The sequence below is a fragment of the Onychostruthus taczanowskii genome, unplaced genomic scaffold, assembly GCF_017590055.1.
Source record: "Onychostruthus taczanowskii isolate IOZ18803 unplaced genomic scaffold, ASM1759005v1 scaffold9, whole genome shotgun sequence".
Classification (NCBI taxonomy): domain Eukaryota; kingdom Metazoa; phylum Chordata; class Aves; order Passeriformes; family Passeridae; genus Onychostruthus; species Onychostruthus taczanowskii.
The window spans coordinates 13,952,272-13,977,114 of record NW_024506993.1 but is presented as its reverse complement, the minus strand read 5'-3'; the positions used below and the strand labels follow the sequence as shown (position 1 = coordinate 13,977,114).

Genomic DNA, 24,843 nt, shown 5'->3' with positions numbered 1-24,843 from the left:
TCAGTCACTCTTGCCTGCAGTTCCAGCTGCACTGCCAGAAACACCAAGAGTTGCACTCAGGCCTGCACCAACACAGCACAGCTGCCACCCAATGCCTCAAGGGCTAAATTGTGCAAGAAGGATGAACACAAGTTATTTCATTTCATAGTATTTATATGCTCCTTTACAGGTCTTTGTAGAAATATTTCACCATCCCAAACTACTGTATATTTTGTGTTAGTCTGCCAATAAAGTCTTGCTCAGACCACTGTAGCCATGCTAGTGGGAAATGGCTTTTGGGTGAACTGAAAACTAGAGTCACCCTGCTCTGACAAAAAGGGCTTTTTTAGTTTCCTCTGCTGTCTAATGTCTTTCTGAAAGGCAATTTGTGGAATAGTCGAGATGAGAAACATGTTTCAATACGTAATGTTTTAAATTTGGTACTCTGCAGTAAACATAAATTTTTAATTTTAACAGAAACTGCTTAAGGGTAAAATAAGCAAAACATTTAAAAACAGCAAAACATTTTTTAAAAAGTCATCAAATGCATCCCACCATGTGACATGAACAGTAGGTCCAATGAGAAAAGTCAGCTCTCAACAAAAAAGCAACTTACACATTGACCTGCATCCTCTTGAGTACCTGGCAATTTCCTGCTCTTCTTCCAGATCCTTTAGTCCTCAGCATCACTCTTGCTGTAGCATCAGCCAAGCACTCAAAACTACAAGCTCCTATGAGGAGTTTTTTTCCTTCACCTGTGCTGTCTGCACTACCATTCAGCCCAGGGCTCTGCTGGGCCTCACCTCCCTGTTGGCTCCCCAGGACCTGGAACATCTCATTCCACTTTGGCATCGCCCAGCACACTGGGTACTTCCTCCTTGCCTTTGGTTTTAAATGGCTGGGGGCAATGCAGACAGGAGGGGCTCTAAATATGCAGGTATTGCCCCCCCAACACCAAACCCCACAGACAAAAGAAGAGATGAAACCCCAGAAGGTTTTTTAAGCTGGTATTTTTATTAGAACTCTCTACATAAAGCACCTTTGCTTGCCTTAACCTCTCCGAACGCAGCTCTTCCGTTACACAGCACGAGATGCTCCGATCTACTCCGCGTTCCTGGACTTGGACACGGCCGCCCTCACCGCCTGCATGATGGCATCCTTGTCAATGCCAAACATCCTCAGCAGCTCAGCCGGCTTCCCGCTGCGGGGCACGTGGGACACAGCCAGGCGAGTGACGGTGACACCGGGCTCGCCCACGACAGCGGCACACACGGCTTCGCCGATGCCACCTGTGGAGAGAGCGCAGACACGGCACTGACGGAGCGTCCCAGCAGGAACGCCCACACTGTGTGTGTGGGGCCTGCAACCTACAGCCGCCATTCCCAGCCTCAGGAAAACACCAATCACACATGTCTGAGCGGGCCAGCTGCGAACTGAAAACCCTGTCCCGTGTAAAAGGCGTTCTGAGGACAAGCAGGCTGCCATTTCTGAAGTACTCAGCCATAAGCAGCAGGACACACCTGCCTCTCAAGGGCACAGGACTGTCAGCAAGCTCTCACCACCTCGGCATCAGCCACCAGGAACCAGGTTTAAAAATACACTTTGACTGAAGAGCATTTACAAGTGTACTTTACGTGCTGAAATTCCAACCAATCTCAGCAGCACTTCAGAGCTCCATCTTTTCACAGTGCCTGTACGTGCTGCTAGGCACCTCTCTGGTTATGTAATGTATTCACAACCTTTGCTCAGAGCTCAGCTCTGACTCACTATCAGTCACAGCGACAAAGGCTGCAACTGGAACTGCATGGAGGCAGGAGAGACACTGGAAGCAGAAGTACTAGGGAAGAAGAAAACAGGACTTGTGTCAAAAGCATGTGCTGCGAGACCTGGTAGAAGAGACACCTTAGTGCTACCCTTCAGAGAGTGTATGCAGGATCACAGGGCTGCCCACAGCTCCAGGTGTGGTGGGATTTAACCAAACTGAGCCTGCAGCCAGATGTAACTCTGTGGATGCAGCTGGTGAGCTCAGTGTGATGGGCCTGCAAGCACAGACTCCTGCCCTGCCTGCACCACGGAGCACCGTGCCAGCACAAAGCCCCTGTTCAGCACCTCACAGTTAACACTCTGCTGTCTTGCAAACCTGCAGTAAAATACTTGTCCAGAGCTGAACACTGAGCTAGAAGATGATGAGGTTCAGGGATCTATCACCATCCACAGTCTGGGACAAAACATGGTGTATCCAGCACTTGGGGTAGAACCAGCTCACTTCAGGTACCTGGCAAGTGATGCTCACCTTAATTTAAGATAATATTCTCATAACTACATCTACTAATTTCTGTTAGTAGATATATAGGGTGGTGGAGAAGAAAAAGGGAGGAATTTATCCCAGAGTAACTGGGAAAAATAGAAAAAAAAAATCTCTGGGAAAAATCCCAGAGTAACTGTGGAAAAACTGTGGAAACTGCCCAAACCATCTGATTTCAAGCAACCTGGAGCCAAGCTTTTGGACACATGGAATAATGTGTCCTGCACAGCAATGGTCTCTCTTGCAATTCCACACCTCCAGAGAAGCTCCTGTACAGCCGTTCAGAGAACACTCTGAACAGAGCCCCTGCAGCACAGCAGGAATTTACAATTTCACTGGGCACAAATGAATCCAGACTTCACTTGGACCAAGCACACAAAGGGCACACAGGGCCAAGTTAATTAGAAAGGCAGCCCTGATTACCCCTTAAATCTTTGGAACCTTTCAACCCTCAGTGTCACTTTGTAATCCTAACAGCACCCAAAAAGCCTGAAATCTTGCTTTTGCTTTCATGGGATGACAGCATCAGGTCTCATACTCTTCTGTCAGGTCAGAAGCTGGGAGCTTCCAGCCTCTGAAAGCTGTGACCTCCCAGACCCTCCTCACCTTCATGGTAATGGTCCTCAACAGTGATGATTCTGCCCTTGGTTGCTCTTGCACTTTCAAGTATTGTCTTCTTATCCAGGGGCTTTATAGTGAAGGGATCAATCACACGGATGTAGATCTTCTCTGCATAAATAAATGAAAATGATTTGTAACAATGAATTGCAACATGCAAGACAATGCCAGTGGTACAGGCAATGGCTGTGATCTCCTAGACCATTACGAGAAGTGCCCACATGAACTCTCAGGTACCTGTACCCATGGCTCATCTACCACAGAACCCAGCCAGCCCTAATTTCTACATGCATTCTTTCTCCATGCATCTCGTGGAATAGTGATATCCATTTATTCACAGACATGATGGAGGAGACTTGGATGAGGGACTCAAGGTTACCAGGAGCATTCATCACTAAAAAAGTAATCTAACTGGCTTTCCCCAGGTAAGAGAGAATCCAGACACCAGAGAAATCCTCCTAACTCAGGCTGTCAATTGTCATTTTTTCCCCAGACCTTTATTTTACCTTTATTGTCAAGCCAAGTGCAATTTCCACCTGATTCTTTGGTGTGTAGGCATTCTGAATTCTTTCTCCACTGCAGGCTGCCACCTCTCAGGTGTGCCTATCTGAGCTGCCCAGCCCTACCAGGGCACCCTTAAGGATGGTTGGCACCAAACCCAGATCCGCCCTGCCCTCATAAGGCTCATTAAAGCTGAACACAAATGGCAATTGTTTATAAAGAATAGCAATTATGTGAGGGTGTCTCTGATCCTGGCTGGCTGAACACTGGGCTGACTCCTACACATGAAGAGGCCCTATTGTCAGTTTTGTGACTGAAGGCTCTTCAGTGGCCAATACATTTTAGGCATTAGACCCTGACTCTGTACTATGGGATTATCTTTTCAGAGGTGATTACACAGACTTCAAGACCAGCAGAGCATTGTAAAGCACGTTAAGTGTAGAAAAATAACAATGGTTCTGAAAATACCACCTTCAAAATGTCCTAAGCCTGGTGACTTGAGGTCATGACAAAGTATCAGTGCACCCAGAGGCTGCACACAAAGCTGCCCAAAAGCCAAGGCAGCATTACTGTATTATCTCCTGCTATTTGTAATCTCTTCCTGGGGAGAGGCTCCTGACTCACAGATGGGTTTTTGATGGTTTCTTTCTCTTGTTTCATTGAAGGGTTACCCTTGCTGTGAGATGTCAGTGACTTGAGCACTGCCATAGATTTGTGTCCCTCCCACACTGGTTCAGAGTTGCTGCATCCAAAGGAACCCAGGTCAGCAGAGCCCAACCCAGGGCCAGGTGCCATGGGCACACACAGGTGACAGGCTGTGGTTTGGGACCTGGCCCCAGCCTGTTTGCAGCCCATTGTGCTGTACCTGACCAGGTGCCACTCCTGCTTCTCACACAGTGTCCCCAAGCCTCTGCCCACAGGGCACTACCACAGATCAGCAATTCTAAGGAGACCCTGTGTGATCTGTTGTCAATTTTCATGGCTACTAATGCTGCTAAGCCAACTAAAACCCCCTCCGTTAGGCAAGACTGGCAGCTGCGTGCTGTGTGGTACTGTTTCAGCTAACAGGTGCCTGACTACCTGTCTGAACAATGTCATTAATGTTTACCAGTACAAAGGGTGAGCAGTTAGGCTGACTGGTATTGATTTTTTTTCTGTGTTACATGACAAAAAGGAAAAAAGCCCCACCTTTTCTCAGCTGCTCTGCTGCAGCCAGTGCTTCATGCAGAGTGACTCCTGCTCCAATCACAGTCACTTGGTCATCCTTACTCTTCAAAACCACCTGCAAGAAAACATGTCCATGTGTTTTTAACACTTAATCTTACTGGTTTTTTTAACATTTCTAAAGATTTTAATGAAAAGATCAAATCTTTGCAACACTTTAGAGGGAAAAGGGCTTTTACAAAAGGAACACTGCATATTTTTCTGATTCTGTTTATCTGTGCAGTATTTACCTTTGCCTGTCCAATATGGAAGTCCTCATTGTTGTTGTAAATGACAGGGTTTTCAGGACGACTAGTTCTGATGAAACAAATGCCCTGTTTCCGAGGCAAACATGTTAGAAGTTAGGAAAACAGAAAAGTGTTGACATTCTAGTTGATAAATCCTATGAAAAAAAAATACAGCAAGATGACTTCTTCTATTTGTCTGATATTCACCCTCCTATGTTGCCTCTGGTTCCTACAAGTAAACTCTGCCCCACCAATTCCCATTAGTCCTTCGTGACAGCTGGTTGCTTCAAACAGTGCAAAACACTTCACCTCCTCTTAAGGCACACTGATAACTTACAATTTCCTCTCTGTTTCCAAGATACTTATCTCTCTTTTGTTCTCTTGTGGAAATGGAGAATCCTACTTGAGTTAATTAGACTCTTAGAACCTTACCATACATGTGCAACTTTTACTCTGTCAATTTTAAGTTAGAGAAGAATGCTGGGTTGAAAGCAAGGAATAAGGCTTTCCATCAGTTAAAGTTCAGATGCCTTTCCAGAAGAAGTAGCAAACTTGTACTTTAATCTCTTCTTCCCACTCCTTTCCCCATCTCTCATCTTTTTTTTCCACAAACCACTCATCATATTAGTTGCGCACCAAATTTCCACATTCCTTCACTGAAAACCTGAAGTAGCAAGATTGAATTTTTTCAGGTCATTTGCTCCTTTCTCAAGAAAAGCTGGTATGACATCCGAGGAAAATACAGATCAAGGAGATGATCAAAATCCTCAATACAGAGATTTATCTTTCTGTATCCAGCTTCAAGTTTGACCCCAGAGATAAGGAGCTAGGAGAGAGCTTTTAGGTTTGCTAAAGACCTACACTTACTCTAATTCAATACAGATTCAAACTGCACTTTTGTGTAAGCATTTCCATCTCCCCAAATCTGGCCCACAGCATTCAAGATTTGTTCATTCTGCACTAGCCTGGACAGAATGTCTGCAACCTTTCCTTGGAAAGAAAACATCCCACTGCCGCACTGGAGCCTCGGGAAGAATTTACGTGGGTAGAGACATGCAAGAAACATGCCAGAAGCAACAAGAGTAGTACAAAAGACAGAATTATTCTCTGGCTCAGAAATATTATGATGCAAACCTTGGTGTTGGCAGCTATTTCCACTGCTTTTTCAGTGGCTACAGCATCACTGGGGTAAAACACAGTGGAGTTGGGAATAGCCCGGAACATGCACAGATCCTCCAGCCCCATCTGAGATGGCCCATCCTCACCTGAAAGAATCAAAGCAGGGTTACAAAAGAGCAAGGGCACATTTTTGACAACCACTCAATACAGAAGTAAGGTTCAACATAAACCAGGCAAAAAAGGAGAAAAGGATAAAATCAGGCATACACACGACATGCAAGTCTACCTGCTTGAGAAAAGAATCATCTTCTCCTTAAACTTGGAACCATCTAAACAGTAAATAAGGATAGAAAGAGACTAAAAAGAAAGAGAACTGGGATTAAAAAGAAAAAATAGGAAATAAAGTATAACAATAAAACAACACAAAAGGAATACAACCAAATAGGAAGGGCACAGATACAGAAAGAGGGTCACAAGATATCTGAACATTTTTGGATTTACATGTGCTGAGACAAAATTTATACTTGTCAATAAATATTCCTCCAGATTTAAACTGCTGGAAATGTGAAAAGAGAATTGCATGTGTCCCATCAGAAATGGAGAGTGCAATTGGTACAACTACTCTCAAATTCTTAGGCTGATTTCAAGATTAAATGAAGGGTATGTATGTATTTTTTAATGCTGGAAAACAGTCTTTGAAGGAGCAATAGGGCATCTGTGTTGTTAACTGAACAACTCAAGCGCCTCATGGCACAAACCGCAGATCTGTGAAAAGGAATCGTTAGCCAGGACACGTGCTGGGTGCCAGGATTTTCCACGGTTAAAGAAACAACCACCACAACACCCCCCGCCCCCAGTGACCTTATGTAACGGAGCTTTGGGAATGGCACTGCTCCAAAGCAGCCATGCACACAGCTCTGGATCCACTCGTGTCACAGCCTGCAGCAGCAGGGCCAAGAGCCTTCCCACATGCAACCACTACCTGTTATTCAAGAAGGACGAGTTCGCGAGGAAGGAGGAGAATATTTTCCTAAGAGCAGCACAAAATTCTGAAGAACTTTAAACATGTTAAAGAGATCAATCATTGAACTCTGCCACTGCACATTACTAATAAAGTAAGCACAGATCAGGAAAAGGAAGTGTCTCAGCTTTCAATCATCACATGAAGAAACCCTCTCAACATCACAGTTTCTAAATGTGTGTACTCTGAATGAGAGGGATTCAGTGGGCATTTTCCTTTCCTAAAATGCACTCACACAATGAAGGCATAGAAAGAAAATGAAATGATGAAGAATAAAATTATCAGGTGATAATTTTAATATCCTGAATCTGGATCTTATCCAAGGTAGAGAGTTACTCATGTTAGTCCTGCTTTTGCTATGGTGGTGCCAATACCACCAACATTCAAAGCTCCTCAATTCAATTCAAAGTAACTTACAGACCAGCACCAAGTTGAGTCTGGCCCCAAGTCTTTATGAAAATCTCAATTTATACGGTTTTGGAATACCACAGATCAAATGAGAGCATAATTCTCAATTACATCTGCAAAACCTACATTTATAGCTTAATAAAAGAAGTAAATATTTAATATGTCCAGGATATAAAACAGTCTAAATATTTGATATTTCTATTCCTGACACATGTACACTATGATTTCTTTTCCTATATGTTCAGTTTGAAAAATACAGATTTTTCCATTATTCTCTTATGACCTTAAACTTATTTAATGTTTTGGTCCATCAGCAACTATTGGTCTGGGAGTGAACAAGTCCAGAAGGTCATTGTGATAGCTATTTCTCATAAATTTAATGGTTCAAATTTCAGTGCAGCAGAAGTCCAGGTCTGCCTAGAACTGCATACATAAAACTTCAATTTTCATCACAGATCCAGATTGGATTGAATTCCATGCAGATTTGGAATCCCATGCAGGCCCAAAGTTCTAACAGGAAGTATGCTTCATTCATACCCTTTCATTTAAAATTGAATTTTTTAACTGCTAAAGGATTTATCTGAATAACTTTCTTTATAACTCTTCATATAAGTTGCAAAACTTTGGGTTGAAATTCTTTTTGGAAAATCAAGTTGAGGCTTGAATGAGATTTGTACCTCAAACAACTTTATAAATCCAAGTCTGCACTTCACAGTCACAGCTCCCAGCAGAACATTTCATGTGCTGAAAATTGAAACTTGGAAGTGTAGTTCTAGGAGACAATTCGGGTAACCCAAAAGAGTTTTATCTTCCTAAATCAGCTTTTACATCAACACCGTGCTTGCTAAAAGTCTGAAGGTGGAAGGACTGATTTTAATAAGAGGCTTGTGATAGAATTTCTCCCTTAATTACACACAAAGGCCACAATCTGATACACACTACATAGTCTTTGCTCCAGAGAACTATACTGCTACAAGGTAAGTATGAGGTTTGGGATGAGATTACATGTGTTTAGGAAGCATCTTTAAATATTTACCAATATTACAGATCAAATTAAATATTTTGTTTTAAATGAAAAAAAAATTCCAAAACTATTAAATCAACTGAAAAACTGATGTATGCAGTGAACCTTAATTTACTACCCCTGTCAGCTCTCTCTCTCTCTTTCACTTTCCCTAGAAATACCTACTAGTTTTTCAAGCATGAATGTCTACTTGCATTTTTCTTCTTGGTATGCAAGTCTGTTCCTGTTTTCATGGGTCATGTAAAAAATTAAATTCCCTTCCTCCTTCAAACCAAAGCCAACCCACTATGATCTGCCATGTTCCAAACAGTTACAGGGGGAAGGCAAGACCACAGAAGGCTCTGCTGGTGAGGACCCTCAGCCAGCTGGACTGAGATGTGCTGGCTCTGCTGCCTTGGTCTCCACTGGCAAACCCTTTCCCACACCTCTCAGGTGGATGGACTGCAGGACAGGAACTGGACAAGCAAAGTTCCTTCTGCTGTAAGACATCCTGGGTTTGGCTGGGATAGTTCATTTTTTCTTAGCTGATACAGTGGAGAGTTTTTGATTTAGGATGAGAATGCTGTTGATAACACACCAATGTTTTGATTGTTGCTGTGTGGAGTTATCCTAAATCAAGGACTTCTCAGTGTCCTCATCCTCTGCCAGTGAGGAGATGGACAAAAAGCTGGGAGGGAACATGGCCCAGACAGCTGGCCCAAGCTGGACACAAGGACATTCCAAACCACAGAATGCCATGCTCAGCATACAAACCTGGGGGGAGGTTGGCTGGAAGGGGCTGACCACAGCTTAGGGACAGGCTGGGCATTGGTCAGTGAGTGTTGAGAAATTGTATTGTGCTTGTTTTTCAGAGTTTATTTTTATAATTACAATTATTATTAGTAGTAGGAGCAGTTAACTTACAAGTTTTTTTCTGATTCTCCTCCCAGTCCCATTGCAGGGACAGGGAGTGTGTGAGTGGCTGAGTGGTACTTGGTGTCCAGCTGGGATTAAAGCACAACAGATCAGGCTCGTGACCTCCTGAGGAACTTCAACATACAAGAATCCACAGGAGCTGACCAGATGCATCTCAGAGTCCTGGGGAATTGGCTGAGGTAGCTGCCAAGACACTCCCCATGAAAAGTCACAGCAGCACCAGGTGGAGTCCCCAGTGACTGGAAAAAGGGAAACACTGCACCCAGTTTTAAAAAGGGGGAAAGAGAGAATGCTGGGAACTACCAACTATCACTCTGTGCCTGGAAAGATCCCAGAACAGATCCTGCTAGAAGCTGTACTAAGGCACATGGGGAGAAGAAGGTGATTCAAGACAGCCAAGGGTAAGTCCTGCCTCACTTTGAGCAACATGGTCTAGTGGGAGGTGTTGGAAGGAGATGACCTTTAAGATCTTTCCAACCAAAACTTTCTATTATTCAATTTTCTGAATTATGTTACAGCTTCACAGTTCCTGTTTCATTGGTAAGAGATTCTGGATTTTTTTAATGACCATATTAACAATTTCAGTAGTGAAAAATACTGGGATAAATTGAAGTAATTATTTCAAATGTGTGTTCTCTAAACTGTTTTTGAGATTGATGGACAAGAGCATCTGTGCAAGAACAGTATCATTATTTTCTCATTTAAGAGAATGGGAAACAACGGCACAGTAAGCACATGATTATTCTCTCCAGAGAGAGAATCTCTTTTTTTCATCAACTGCAAAGATGAAATGGAACCTGAACCTCTCAGTTTCAGTCCAATCCCTTTATATCAGTCTTTACTTGTACAGTAGGAAAGCTTGTAGGGAAAAGTCCTATTTTCATCAGACCAAAGAGGAAAAACAAGCCGAAGACAGCTTGAAATTTTTCTCATTCTTTCTAAACACAACAGAAATGGACTTGCAAATATGACTTCGTCCTATCACTGCTGCCACTGTTACACCATCCCAGCTACAGTACAGCTTGCCTCCACGGAGCAGGCTCCATCTGTGAGTGGATGGGGAGTGCTGCTGGGACGCCGTGGGCGCCCTTACCGATGGAAACGCCGCAGTGGGAGCCGCAGAGGTTGATGTTGCTGTCGGAGATGGCAGCCATGCGGATCTGGTCGAACGCCCGCGAGAAGAAGGTGGCAAAGGTGCTGGCAAAAGCAACGGTCCTGTCACGAGTGGCACAACCAACTGCAATGCTCACCTGAAAGAGGGACATTGGATAAGAACAGTGAATTCCTCATTTATCAGTGGTTTCCAGGACATCATCTGTGGGATTTCTTGCCCTAAAAATTTAGCAAGAAGCTCTCAGCGCAGATTAAAAATCTCTGTTTAGGCCTGCTTCTAATTGCTGGCATTTCCAGAAAGGAAAGGAGGCAACTCACCCTCCCAGTATCTATTCTCCTGCATCTCCTCTGCTCCATGCTTCAACTGCTAGCTGTCATTGTTGACTCTTACTGGCAGCTTCTTTTCTTTATCTGCTTAAAGCAGCCATTCAAAGATTTTTAAGACTTATCCCTCTCTTTCTTCTCCTGGATCAAAGGCTTATGTTCTCAGTCCAATGGACATGGTCTTGCTATCTCCAGAAGACAAAAATCATCATTAGTAAGAGGGAATGGATTTACCTGTGTTATTTGGACTTGTTATTTGTAAAAAGGGGCCCTTCTTTACCAAAATGGAAATTAGAACAAGGTTCCCAAGTTGGTTTTTGCTACAATTACCACACATTTATTTGAAAAACAAGTATTAGATGCCCACTGTAAGGGGACTCACACTGAATGGTCATACTAATCTTTCAGTAAACCCAAGGAGCAGTTACCATGTTCTGCTCAGCAATGTAGCACTCAATGTAGCGACTGGGATGTTCCTTCTTGAAGAGCTCTGAGAAGGTGGAGTTCTTTGTGTCGCCATCCAGAGCAATCACTCGATCGTTGGCGTGGCCCAGTTTTGCAAGCGCAACCCCGTAAGCCTTGCGGGTGGCCCACTGCAAAAGGAAAACACACCAGGGCTGCTGTAACTTGCTGCTTTCTAGAGGCTTTTTCTTGTTCCTGTTTTATTGTTTTCAAATGATAGCAGTATCAAAAGTACATATGAGAATGGTGACACACAGAAGAGTAAACAAACCCACAACGAAGCATTAGAAAATACATCGGTGTTGAAATTGGCAATTCCCCCCCAATCTGGCTAGGAAATGTTTAAAACCTTGATTTCCAAATTGGAAATTCACTGAACCTCAAGGAGTTTCTTCAATTTCAAAGGCACATAAAGTAGTTTAGAAAATTGATAATGATAATGAAATGAAGAAAGGTGATTTAAATCTCCATATTTTAATATATTTATATACCCTTTCAATACCCAGCAAGTTGACTGTCACACCACAGAAATAGGTGTCTGCCTACTGAGAAGAGGTGGGTAGTTGCACCTGGGGCAAGGGATAACACAAAAACTCCTGCCATCCTGTTAAACAGTCTCACACTGAAATACCTGACCATCAGTGAAAAAGAAGGGGATACCTTTTCTCCCACTTTGTAAGTTGGTGGAGATGGCATCTTAATGTTTCTAATATTTACTATAGGTGCATCTTCTTCTGGAAGGGCTGGAGAAAGCTTTTTCTTGTTCTGGATTCTGTCATCTATTTCCTGAATGACCTGCTCAGCCATATTTTTTGGAAGGGGCTTTCCATGCCAGCTTTCCTTATCTTCAACACCTGTGTATTTAAAGTCACATTACAAGTAAGAAAAGTATAAAAACAATTTAGGTTTTTATCTTCAGATTTTACCCAGATGAAAGTGCACTGGAGTATGACAGTCCAGTATTTTCTTCCAAGGAAGAAATTCCTTGAACAATTACAGGAGTATTCAACTGCATTAAGACAGACATATTTAAAGAAATAGCATGAATTTTACATAATCAAATTACATATAATCCAAACTTGTGACAAAATCCCAGCACCTTCTACTGAAATTATTTGTAAATTTGCCCCTAACAGACCTAAGTGTGGCAGGAAGCAACCAGTAAATCAGTGTGAACATTTCCCATGAAATTTCAACCGTTCTATTTAAACAAACTCAGATAAGTTTGAAACAACAGTTAACCAAGGTGTCCAATTCAAACAAGATCTGATATTTTACAGCTTGATTTTAATAGCTTCTGATGACTCTTATCTGTGCACCCGGCACTAACAGCCAAATCACCTCTCTGGCTGATTTACTGCTTTTCCTTCAGTCCCTGCAAATAATGACCTTTGCTTGCTTACTCAATGAAAAGGAATGAAGATATTCACTGCTGTTATTAATATTTGTCTGGTCAGAAAGGCAAGCTCAGAGTGCTGCTAAAAGCTGTGGCTAAAGGGAATCATGGCAACCCTTGACACACTGAGTGTGCATTTGCTCCATCCCATGGACAGAACACTGCATAGCTGGCACACGTCTCACTTGATAGGGCCAAACCAAATTCTCAGCAATAATGATGCTGAGGTACAGAGGGTCAAAGACCTTCTGCATGCTGTTGCTCAGATGTGCAAGTACCTGCACTGCAGCATTAGGTGTACATCCTATCTATGTGTGTATGCAAAGCAAGAATTGTTTTATTACCTGATATGCCTTTGCCTTTAAAAGTCTTTGCAATGATGGCTGTTGGCTGATGTTTGGCCTGGCCAAAGGCTTTGCAAAGCTCCTCCACACTGTGTCCATCCACGATGATGGCATGCCAGCTAAGAACACAAACAGATCAACTGTTTCTAAAGGGTTTTAGCATGTGACACACTCTGGTAGTCAGCAATAACAATAACAAATACTAACTTCATTCCAGTGCAGTGTCTTTTTAAGAGACCCAAAGTATGCCAGAAACACGAACTAGCATTTATTTGAGACTATAAAAAATAGCACAGCTGCTTTTTTATAATGCAAAATGAGTCACAGGGGGATCAACAACTATGAATAAAATTCACAGCTCACAGATAACTAAGTTATCCTACATTTCTTCAAACATAATGGCCATTTTTAACCACAAGAGCAAATCAAACATCTAGAAATAAGATGAAAACTGACAATAGACGTTGATTAAAAAAACCCAAAACACTCAGTCATAATTTGGTTTCTATTGTATCTGACATTTTTTTAGCATGGACTTTGCATCTGCATAGAAATGTGAAACTAAATGAAAGGCAATACACAAAGAATTCTCTTACTTTCCGTGCTGTTTTTTTTCTGATCTACTTGCTATAATAGGACATGTGGTCACAGTTATAAAATCTGAATTTGATGTGTTCAAAACAGTTTTAAGACCCCTAACAGATTTATCTGTGCAAGCAGCCCTTATTTTTCCTCAAAACCAACCAATTTTGCCACTTTCAATATTCCTGCTGCAGCCATAAAGTTGATGAATATCAGGCATTATGAAAGACCATCTTCCTTGCTGATGGAATCCTTTAGAGCTGAAATCTCACTTGAACAATTCTGAGAAGCAAATAGAACATACATTTTCAAAGGAGAGATTATCCTGAGCTTCTCCCACTCACATACCCAAAGGCCTCGCAGCGTTTCTGGTAGATTTCAACGTGATGCTGCAGAGGAGCAGGGTCACTTTGTCCAAGACGATTAATATCAAATATAGCAACAAGATTATCAAGCTTGTAAAAGCCAGCAAAGGCCATTGCCTCCCAAACAGAGCCTTCAGATAACTCTCCATCTCCAAGCAGACAGTACACTCGATAGCTAGAAGAAATTAAAAATGAAAATAAATTAGGTTTGATGTGTAAGCACTCTTAAATTAAAACTCCTCCAATAATTCATAGTAAGAATTCAATTCATTTTTCTATCCCAAACTCAATTCCCATTGTTCAATGCATTCACCTCAGCTAAAGTTACGTAACCTTAGACAAATCAAATTAAAATAGTTATGAGCCGTTGCAAAAATAAGATGAGAAATACTGCACTCCTTTCCAAACCTTTGTCTCAAAAAAATCAAGTCTTAAGCCTCCCACTGCAAGGCTTGACTGAACAAGCCCATTGAACACTGTCACTGTGACTCAGCAAGATCCTGAACAATGCAGGGACAGTTACCTCTGCTTCCTCTTTCCTCCCATAGACCCTCTGGAAGGACAACAACAGGAATTAATTTCAGGAAACTCTAAATTTGGATGAACTCAGCTATGGATTAAAGCATACTGCATAACAAATTCAGAGTTCAGTAAAAAGATAACCAACATTATATGACTTTGTAGACTATTTCTCCAGCCACTGAAGCCCTTTATTTAGGTAAAACTCAGTTAGCAGGAGTACTGCCTCATCTCTACCAAATTCAGCCACAGCATTTGTCTTTTACTACCACTCTTCTTCTGGACAAAAAAACTTTGTAAATGTTTATTACCCACTAAAATTTAAAAAAAAAAAGTAAATTATTCTTCATCAAATATATAATTTTAAAACAAAATAATTGAGATGGCTGTCAGTGATTTTTTTTAGTCAACACGAAGCTATAAGAGACTTTTGAATCTGATTCCTACCTGCCTTCAGCTAAATGTGAACTCCTTGCACTTAAGCTGCTCCCCAGTGCTGCACGCAAGACCACCTTTTCCTTTTGTCATGTAAGCACTAGTTAGATTTTTTCCACACGTAGCATCTGCTAAACTCAATTAAAATCAGCAAGTCATCTTTCACAGAAATGATTTCAAGCTAGTGAAGTGTAGGACACATTAACTGGGCAGCCTATGCTCAGATGTACTAGAACTGTCAAATAAAATATATCAACCACATCAGGCTATTTTCCTCCTCATACAGATTTGCCTTTAGACATCTTTTCTTGTGCACAGAACCAATGGCAGGAGCAGTCATTTTTGTCTCTGTGGAGTTGAGTGCCTTTCTGATAACATTTTGGAGCCCTACTTTATGATTCAATTATGCTATTATTGACCATAATGGTTCCTTATCCAACGTTCTCCATTATTTGTCATCTGACTTTGAACAGACCTCTCCAGCTTGCACTTTCCTTCTAAAGGGACACATCCAGTCTCAAAATGGATATCAGTTACTCTCTGGAAGTTAGAGGCTCCTCCAACAACTCCCTGTCTTCTCTGTTCAGGAACATCAGCTTGCAATGCTGTCAGGTTACAAAAGAAACACACATATGCACTAATTGTTGCTAATCTTTAAACCCTTGGTAGTTTCACTGGCAACAGCTTTGTAATTATCTATCATTTAAAACCTAAATTTGAAATCAGATTTGGGATTGAATAAAGAGAATCAATCTATCTGTCTCTCTATCTATCCATCCATCTAATTTAACAAAATTTTCCCATTGAATGCCTGTAACCATGAAGTATTAAAATGGAATTACCTGGCTCTGTCAAAGAATTTGCCAGTGTATGCCATTCCACAAGCAGCACCAAGACCCTGCCCAAGGGATCCAGTAGCCACATCAGTGAAGGCTTGTCTCTGAGAATAAAAAGGCCACAATTATTTTATAGTTATGAAATAGAGGACCTAATTTCCAGTGCTAGAAGATGGTTCAACATACACCAAAATGCAGCTTCTCAGCCATAACAATGGGGAAGTCCCTCTAAATCTTGAACCCCTGATCTCCCTGCAATGCAGATTTCCTTCATGATGACTGTCACAAGCTAACTGGGCACTCTGAGAGGGAAGGGAATTTCTCAGCTATGCTTTGGATGGCAACAGTTAAGAACTGATGATCTTGTGTAGAAAAGAATCAATTGAAACAACTGTCTGGGAATGGAAAGACCAATGAAGTGGCCAAAGTGGGTGTAAACTCTTGAAATACCTCAAAGCTGCTTAAAGGACAAGTGAAGCTTGGATGGAACTTTACCTAAGCATTTATGAAATGGAAAATACTGCCATGCAGGGCTGTAGGGGAACTTTACTACAACAAAAAAGGTCATTTCTACATTCTCATACATTCAAATACAGTTCAAATTCAGTTGTGAAGCCATAAATGCCATCATCCTTAGAAGTCTTTATCTTTCCTGTACTGAATAGCTAGCAACCAAAATTGCTGTGAAATACATATGCTTTTTCACAGAAACATATTTCGTATCAAAGATTATGAGCACTCACTGGCACTGGGTGTCCTTCTAGGACAGAATCAATTTTCCTCAAGTTCAGTAATTCTGCTTCTTGTAGAAAGCCAGCCTCTGCCCAAACAGAATATAAAATTGGTGCTGCATGACCCTGGAGAGAAACAGAAATTGTAAACAAAACACAAGTTTCACATTCCCAACTACCAGGACAAACTCTACAAAGCTGACAAACACTGAAATCAGGTTCTTGTGCCCATCAGGAAGACATGGAGTTATTAAACAGTTTTACAATGCACACATCCACACTGATGCTTGTTTCCAAGTTCCCCACCATCCTGCTTACAGCACCCCAGCAGGATGAGCAGTGTTATCTCACTAGAGCTTCCTTCAACATCAGTGTACTCAGGGTTGAATGCAGTGAGTGACAACAGGCAAAGTTTTAAGCTTTGTACGCTCAGACCTTTGTGGAGCAGTGATCTTCCACTCCTGGAGTCATCAGGGGTCAAAAGAGCATGCAGAGGTTTGAAGCCATTTAGCTACTCTGGACAGACACACTGATTAATTAGAGAGCTAAAGTAAACATGAGGAAGTGACTCTCAGTGCTTCACCACCTCAGCATCAACTGCTTGCTTCTCACTCAATTCCTCCTTTCAGAGTGGCCACCAGAAATGCCAACAGTTACATCCAGCACAAGGACATTCACCATGGGCTCTGCGAGCCACCACTTGAGGAATTCTGACTCAAAGATGGAATGTGCATCACTGCAGCACTTCATCTGCCATGTTTTACCTCACTGGCCATGTTTTACATTTTCTGAAGGCCCCTCACCTGCCTTTATGTCATATGAACAATATATCCCCATGATTTGCAAGGACAAATGTAAAAGGGGACAGAAGCACTAACAGCCAGCACAGACTGGGGTTTAAGTGTTTTCTGACCCACAGTGGCTGCAGTAACAGTGACTTTAGTACCATACTGGCACAGTAGGAATGCAAACTACAAACTGCTCACTAACCTGCCCTGTTTCATGCAATGCTCCCTGAGAAGCTGGCAGGAATTAGTGCCCACTGTGACATGGCTGCAGGCAGAACAGCAGGGCTGCATTTAACAAGAGAGCACAAAAGCCAACTGCAACTGCCTCGTTAGAAAAATAAAACAGAACTTATTGCATCCTGATAGATTGTATAGACAATATAATACTTATTATTTAACATTACAACAACTTAATATAGTGGAGTTAAGACTTATCAGGACACATTACAAACACCCTTTTAAAACTGTTTTTAAGTTATGCTGCAACTTAATTTAGCCAGCTTCTTTCTTTCCGAAGCAGACAAATTCCAGGCTCTCAAGTATTTCCAACGGACTTCTCTGCAGATGTAAGTGTATGTAAACACAAGTCAAAGAAGAGAAGTCAATTAAATCTACAGACAGACAGCTCTTTGCTAGCAGACTGTAACAGGACAGCAAATCACTAATTATTTATTTACCTTTGAAAGAACAAACCGGTCGTTGCTGGCGTTTCTGGGGTCTTGCACTTTGTACCTCATGGTATGGAAAAACAGCACAGACATAATCTCTGCTGCACTGCAACATGATGTAGGGTGGCTACAAGTCAAGAAGAGCCAAAATTACCACTTGTGTTATTGTTTGCTCAGGACTGCATCTTTAAAATACCACTTCATCAGACCCAAACTCCTCAGCATTAAAATACACAAATCCGAAGTGTCTGATCTCCCACTCCTGTGCTGTTCCCTCAGTGCCAACCAAATACTTTGAGACAAAGGGAGCCTCTGATCTGGTTGAAATGGATGTTCAATCAAGAGCCTGCTGACAGCTCAAGGACTTGTTTTTTAGAGGTCTCCCTTCTTCTCCATGCCAAGGACCACCACCTGAAGGGGTGGCTGAAGCACAGGACAGTCAGACACAGGCTGTGTCAGCCTGGGCCTGAAATCAGAGTCCACTGGTTTATCTGGTGGCAGAAATTCACACCAATGCACAGGAAACAAGGACAGCTTTCCACAGAACTGGAGCCACTCGCTGAGTGGAGAAATTAAAAGCATGGCATCAGGACTTGTTCAGGCTCTGATGCACATGCAGGGATGGCTAATGCAAGATTAACTTCTGCAGAGAGTTCTGGAACATTTATAATAGTATAACTTAGGAACCATTTCATTGTACCACATTAGAGCTGACAGAGTAAGAACTCTGATTTCTAAAGAGGACATTAAACAATGCAATTCTTGTTTTCATCTTCTACTGAAACTGGATATGGAAATTTACTGTCTCCAGTAAACACCCAGATACATGTTGTAAAATACTAAATTGCTTAATCTTTGGCTAAGAGGGGAACTATCATTTTCTACATTTACATCTTTGCAAGTTTGAAATATTGTGTGAGTTGGTTTATCAAACATTTTCAAGTATCTGGTATAGTCTCTCCCATTGAATTGTCTGGGATAACAGGAGCATGAATTCATACTCAACTGTAACTTGCCTCAGGAATACACAGGCCCATTTCACAGGCAACTGTGCCATAAAGTACCAAGTGAATATAAAGTTAGGTGAAGAGGTTATGCAAGTAGCAAATTGGAGTTATTCCACTACAAGGTAAATATTTCATTCAAAGTGCAATAGAAGGGCACAGAATTACTTTTATTTATCTAGATTACTGCAATTTACATAATAATTACTGTAATTCTTATGCACCTGGAATGGGTGGCACCACTTGACCACATGGGAGTACCAGCCTTGGCTTTTCACTTGCCATAAAGTTTGAAAGGGTAAGGAGACTCTTTAAACATCTTTATTGAATATGGAAAATAGCATTTTTCAGATTTTACTGATGTAAACATAATTCTTGACATCAGCCATTGCTACTGAAGTACAGGAAAGCGGATGATGAGTAGTGAGGAGGTTGAAAAAGCAGTTTCTTCTCACTTCCTCTTCTGCCAACATTTACTTTTCATCTTTAGCAGGCTATTCTTCAAATATTTGATCCTACTTGTAAAACAGGACAAACTGACTACGAAAGTGTCACTTTTGTTTCCTACATGTACATTTACCATGCATGTTAGGATTAGACAACACTTTCACTAGAACTTTAATCAGAATATTTTCTTTTGATAGTAATAAACCTTCCCACCCAACATCCCCAACATAACTGTAATAAGAGAATAAAAACATGCAAAACACTAGCAGAATACAACTTATGGTTAGTGTCCATCCCTTAGTAAGTACTCACACACAGGGAACCAAGAGAATTAGCTTTAAACCATGGTTCAAACATATTAGTAAATATTTATGTATTTGAGTTAATCAATAAGCCTTACATGCTTGTTTAAAGCTTTCATTCCTTTAATTTTATTAACTTTATACTTAACCATACTTCTATGAACTCCTGGTCTTGATTAAAAAAGTTTTAAACCACCTAAAATGGTAGCATGTGGAAATAAAAAAAAAGTAGAAACATTTAATGAATTACCTGAAAATTGGAAAAACATCTTGTTAAAGCTACAGGTTAATTAAATGAATTTCTACTATCAGAATTAACAAAAAAACCCCTAACTTTGAAATACAGTCCTTCAGTAGGAGACCAACCCAAACTACACTAGAACACCAAAATCCTGGATCCACACAAAACAAGGGTAAAATGATTGCTGCAAGTTAGTTTTGTAGGGTTTTTTATTACTGTGCATCAATTGATATTTGTTCCATCTGCATGCCTCCACACATTTCAAAGGATAGCAGTGGAAAGCTAAAATGGAACACTGAGTCAAAACCAAAAAACTGAAGAAAAAATCATCTGCAACAAGTGATCACATCACATCTTATGAAACAAACTGCCTCTTAAGAAACTCTTGCAACTTCCACTTTTAAGAATGTATCCATCCTGCCCTAGGAAGCCAAGACACTGTTTCAAAACTAGAAAAAGTTATTATCAGCTATAGCAGAGACTCTACTCATTTCAATGGCAATGTGTGCACTACTTATCTAAAAGAAAAAACTCTTCCACACCCCAAAGCAAGTATGTTCAATCTTTATAACTAACCTAATCAAATTTTTTGCCCACGTAAGTAATTTTGAGCACAAAATTTTTTTTCCAGTTCACTGAATTTTTCCACTCCAGCTGATGAAATACTCAAAGTGATGTGTTTGAGCAACTTCAGGATCAGACTGAGTTAGGTCTTGTCCAGGCAAAGACAGTACTTACTTTAACAGCAGGTAAAAGAAGACTGCAAGAACTGGTGTGATATATCTACCACACCACCATTTGTGTTGCAATACATGCCACAGTTCACAGAAATGACTTCCTTGAAAGTAGTAGGCAGGTCCTATTTCTTCTGAAGTGCTTCTATTGCAAGAATTTCCTCCAGTTTTTACAAGCTACACCTTTAACAAACATGTATTTCCTTAACAAAGTCAAAGCCATCATGACAATTCACATTTTTAACTAACTGTAAGCTTCTATTTAAACTTAACTTGCATTCAAACATCTTTTCCCATCCTCAGTGAACAGCAGCAATTTAAGCAAAGCACACTGTCTCAGTTTTTAGAAAACATTCATAATGCACAGCTGCTTTGGAAATGTACATGCTTTGCCTAACTCCACAACAGACTGAATGTCTTTTGGGCATATTACTACACCATCATCTTGGCAACCAAATCTTATTAAGAAAATATATTACTTATCAACAGAATCTTCTCTTAAGAGCCCATCTTCCATAATCTGCTTGTTATCAGGTTGTGTAATAATTTCAGACTACACAACTCCAGTGGCAGAATAAACCAGAGGGATTACTGAAATGCCTTTGTGCTAGAAGGACTCAGTATTGTAGCACAGATGAACCAGGGAATAAAAAGCTTGAGTAAAACTACTTTTACTATTTCTTCATCAGTATGGTGAGAATGGTTTTACTGGTGAATTTCATGGACCGAGGAAGAGAAACAGAGGCTGTAGTATGATCCTTATTCTTTAACAGCACATTAGACAAAACAGAGAAATAATTGTATCTGTTGATGAGACAACTGATACCATGCATCCCTGTGGCTTGCTTAAAATACTTACTGAATGCAGAAGCCCAAGCCTTACAAAGCACCGTTTTCAATTCACACACTCACACAGACTTGTGCAATACAGTACACTGCAGCTTGAAACAAATCAAGAACTAAAAGGGCAGTTGTTGGGTACGCCATACTTGTCTCTCCAGACTGGACCCAACAAGACAGATTTGTACAACGGCACTGCTCTGACTCGCTGAGAGGTTTCCCGCGTCCACCACCCCATTCCACGGGAAGAACAACAGCAGCGCTTTCATTTGCTGTCTGCAAACGGAACGAGTAAAGTTCAGCTTCGAGAGCCATGTGAGGGAGCTCATGCCAGGCACAGGGTGGGGACTGGAAGGCAATTCAAAGAAGCTTTATAATATTTTGCACATCACCCTTCTTCACACAAACCTCAGCATCCAAGGGATTCATTCAGATTTTTTTTCCTAAACACTGCAGCTAGCTTCAAAGGGGGTCAAAGGAGGAAATTGCAACAAGACGTGATATGTGTAAAAAAAAGCCCAGCACTTTATATGGAAGCATTGATATATTTTTCAAGCAGAAAAAAAGGCTTTAATTTTACATTACTAAAAGCAGATTGTTTGCAGATTTTTTTTTTTTTTCCATAGGTAAAGCACGATCAAAGAAAGGATAACCCTGGAATCTGCACACATCAGAGCCCACACTAAATCCTGTCCAGAGGCCTGAATAAACTGCCCATTGGAGACCGCGGGCATTGCACAGATAATCCCACTTGGGCTCACTTGAAATTCTGTGCAGAATTAGTTCCAACTGACGGGCACGCAATGAAAAAGAAGCCGCTTGCGCCTCGGGCACAAATTCTTTGGTTTCCAGTCGTGCCCCAACTTAGCATTCCCGGCCTCTCTCCCAGTCACAACACCCGCCGGCACCGGCGACCGACGTGGCCGGGCCCTGGCGGGCTCAGCCCGCGGAGCCCCCGGCCGCCATTTCCACACGTGCCGCTCCGCATCCCTCAGCGCCGGGGGTGCCGGGGCTCCGCCGGGGCCGGCCCTGCCCGCTGCCCATCCCCGCGCACGCCGCCCCAGCGCTCCCGCGGCGGCACGGCCGGGCCCGCGGCACCCCCGCACCGCGGGCGGGAAGCGGACCGGCACCGGGGGCTCTGCCCCGGGGCACCGGAGCGTCTCCGGGCAGCGGGAGCCCGCACGGCCCCTCCCAGCAGCATCCCCAGGCCGGATGCAGCCCCGGGATGCGGGAGCGCGGCTCTGGTGTGCGGCCGGGGCTGGGTCGCTGCACGCCCGCCTCCCTCACTCACCCGGAGCCGGCCGCGGTCGTGGCCTTAATGGAGCCGATGCGGAGCCGGTTGGCCGTGTCCTTCAGCGCCTGCAGCGTCTGCTGGTCGGGTTTGTGGTAATCCTCCATGTGGGCGACGCGGGAGGGCTGCGGCGGCTCTCGGGCGGCGGCGGCTGGAGCCGGTCTGAGGACGGGCTTTGCGAAGCGGCGGCACGGCTCACCAGGGCCGAGCGCTGGGGCGGAGAGAGGAGCGCGGGGGAGGGGAGAGGAGCGAGGGGGCGGAGAGAGGAGAGGCCGGCTCCCTCCATCCTCCCTCCCTCCCTGCCGCCCGCGGGCTGGGCCTGGCCGGGCCCGTTCCCGCTCCCGCTCTGCGCGGCCCCGCGGCGGCCCCGGCTCCTCCCGCGGGCGCCATTTCCGCGGCGCGCGGGGAGGCGGCGCTGAGGGCGAGGCGGCTGTGCTCCGTGCTCGCCATCGCTCGGGAAATCACAGCCGTGGGCAGGCTGGAAGGGAGCTGTGGAGATCACCCCCCCTGCCAAGGCTGGGTCACCCAAGGCAGGTGCACACGAACGGGTCCGGGTGGGTTTGGAGTGTCCGCAAAGAGGGGGACTCCACGCCTTCCCTGGGCAGCTGTTCCAGTGCTCTACCCCCCTCAGCGTAAAGAAGTTCTCTCATGTTGAAGTGGAATTTTTTGTGGTTTAGTTTTGGCCATTGCTGCTGTCCTGTTGGTGGGCACCACTGGAAGGAGTCTGGCACCATCCTCTTGGCAGCTGTCTTTGAGATGTTTATATGAATTCATGAGGTCCCCTCAGTCTTCCCCAGAATAAACAGGCCCAGCTCCCACAGTCTCTCCTCACAAGAGATGCTCCAGATCCCTCATCTTTGTGGCCTCCGCTGTTCCTCTCCAGCGGTGCCTTGTCTGTCTTGTACTGAGGAGCCAGAACTGGACAGAGATCTCCAGGTGTCCTCACTAGGGCCCAGGATCACCCCTCTCTTGACATGCCTGATCCAGCCCCTGCTCCATAAAGCTGTTGGTCTCCACCCCAGTCTGTTCCTGTGTCTAAAAGAATGTTACAGTATCCCACAGCTTAACAGTAACCTGGTTCTTCCACACAGGAGAAGCAGTAGCAGACATGCCCCATGTGGCTTCCTGTCAGGATATAATTCATATCTCCATAACATATCTTAAAAATTTGGATGAACACAGAGACTTTTGCATAAAATATTGACTTTACCAGCCATCAATCAGCCAGTACATTTTCTCTAGCAATTCTGAACACTATGACATTAATGCTAGATTTCAGTAGGCAAGTAAAATATTTCATATTTGTTCTAGAAAGCTCAAACAGCACTAGAAGTCACAATCTAGAAACAACAACAAAAAAGGCTAATCAGACAACAATGACAAATAAGCAGCAGTGCTAGGTTGAATGTTGGAATTGACAATCTTAAAGGTGTCTTTGAACCTTGATGATTGTATCATTCTAAGATACCACACATCTTGTTCATTCAACCTGGTATTCCTGCACTGCACTCCTGTATTTCAGTGTTCTCTCCACGGGTAGTTTGTTCTAGAAACTGTATTGTATTGATTTGAAAATATCCTAGTTACATGTAGTGAACTAATGCTATAATCATCTACTTCCAGAAGACACTGAACCACTCCCATTGAAAACCCTATACCTTCACCTTCAAGGCTCTGCAGACTTTGAGTTTCAGAAACAAAGGAAACCACCTCCATGTACAGAGCACTCAGCCATGCTCACTTGGTAAACTGCCAGTAGGAAGTAGCTTGTGAAACTCTTAGCAAGGTATGATAAAACTTTTTTTCCATAAACTAACCAATTTATTAGAAGAAATAAAAGCAGACACCACTCCCTTACCTTAACTGTTTTCTTAAACTGTTTCATCAGTTGTCTTCTTGAAAATCCTTTAAATAAAAATATTCAGAAAAAAACTAGACTGGAAATAGGCCAGGAGGGATAAAATGGAGCCAAAACCCAGACTTGACAGTAGCAAAGTGCAGAGGTTGTTCTGGAGAGCACTATACAAAGGTTAACTGCTGCAACTGCCATTTGCTCTGCTCCAGTACATACTCAACCTTC

The 24,843-nt window shown here is 42.8% G+C and overlaps 1 protein-coding gene across 2 annotated transcripts; it reads right to left on the bottom strand.

Annotated features, from left to right (window-relative positions):
• Positions 1 to 973: 973 nt before the first annotated feature.
• TKT (transketolase) lies at positions 974 to 23,095 on the bottom strand. Of its 2 annotated transcripts, XM_041425843.1 has the most exons (15): positions 22,764 to 22,870; positions 19,133 to 19,853; positions 17,914 to 18,031; positions 16,461 to 16,574; positions 15,724 to 15,821; positions 13,911 to 14,102; positions 12,981 to 13,099; positions 11,901 to 12,094; positions 11,207 to 11,371; positions 10,435 to 10,591; positions 5,989 to 6,119; positions 4,858 to 4,941; positions 4,592 to 4,685; positions 2,891 to 3,013; positions 974 to 1,268 (listed from the first exon to the last, which is right to left on the bottom strand). In XM_041425843.1, exons 2-15 carry the CDS (start codon positions 19,159 to 19,161, stop codon positions 1,081 to 1,083), a joined length of 1,806 nt encoding a protein of 601 aa, XP_041281777.1. In that variant the 5' UTR covers positions 19,162 to 19,853; positions 22,764 to 22,870; the 3' UTR covers positions 974 to 1,080. The 2 variants fall into 2 exon arrangements, with proteins under 2 accessions (XP_041281777.1, XP_041281776.1); XM_041425842.1 differs by lacking the exon at positions 19,133 to 19,853 and having other exon boundaries at positions 22,764 to 23,095.
• Between the last annotated feature and the right edge of the window lie 1,748 nt (positions 23,096 to 24,843).

Excerpts from the sequence above, each read along its gene's own strand:
- TKT (XM_041425842.1), bottom strand. The coding sequence starts at position 22,870 with ATGGAGGATTACCACAAACCCGACCAGCAGACGCTGCAGGCGCTGAAG. Across the intron at positions 16,575-17,913 it reads ACCGGTTTGTTCTTTCAAAG|GGTCATGCAGCACCAATTTT; the intron begins GTAAATAAATAA and ends GTTTCTCTCCAG. Across the intron at positions 1,269-2,890 it reads TGAGGACCATTACCATGAAG|GTGGCATCGGCGAAGCCGTG; the intron begins GTGAGGAGGGTC and ends CTCTCTCCACAG.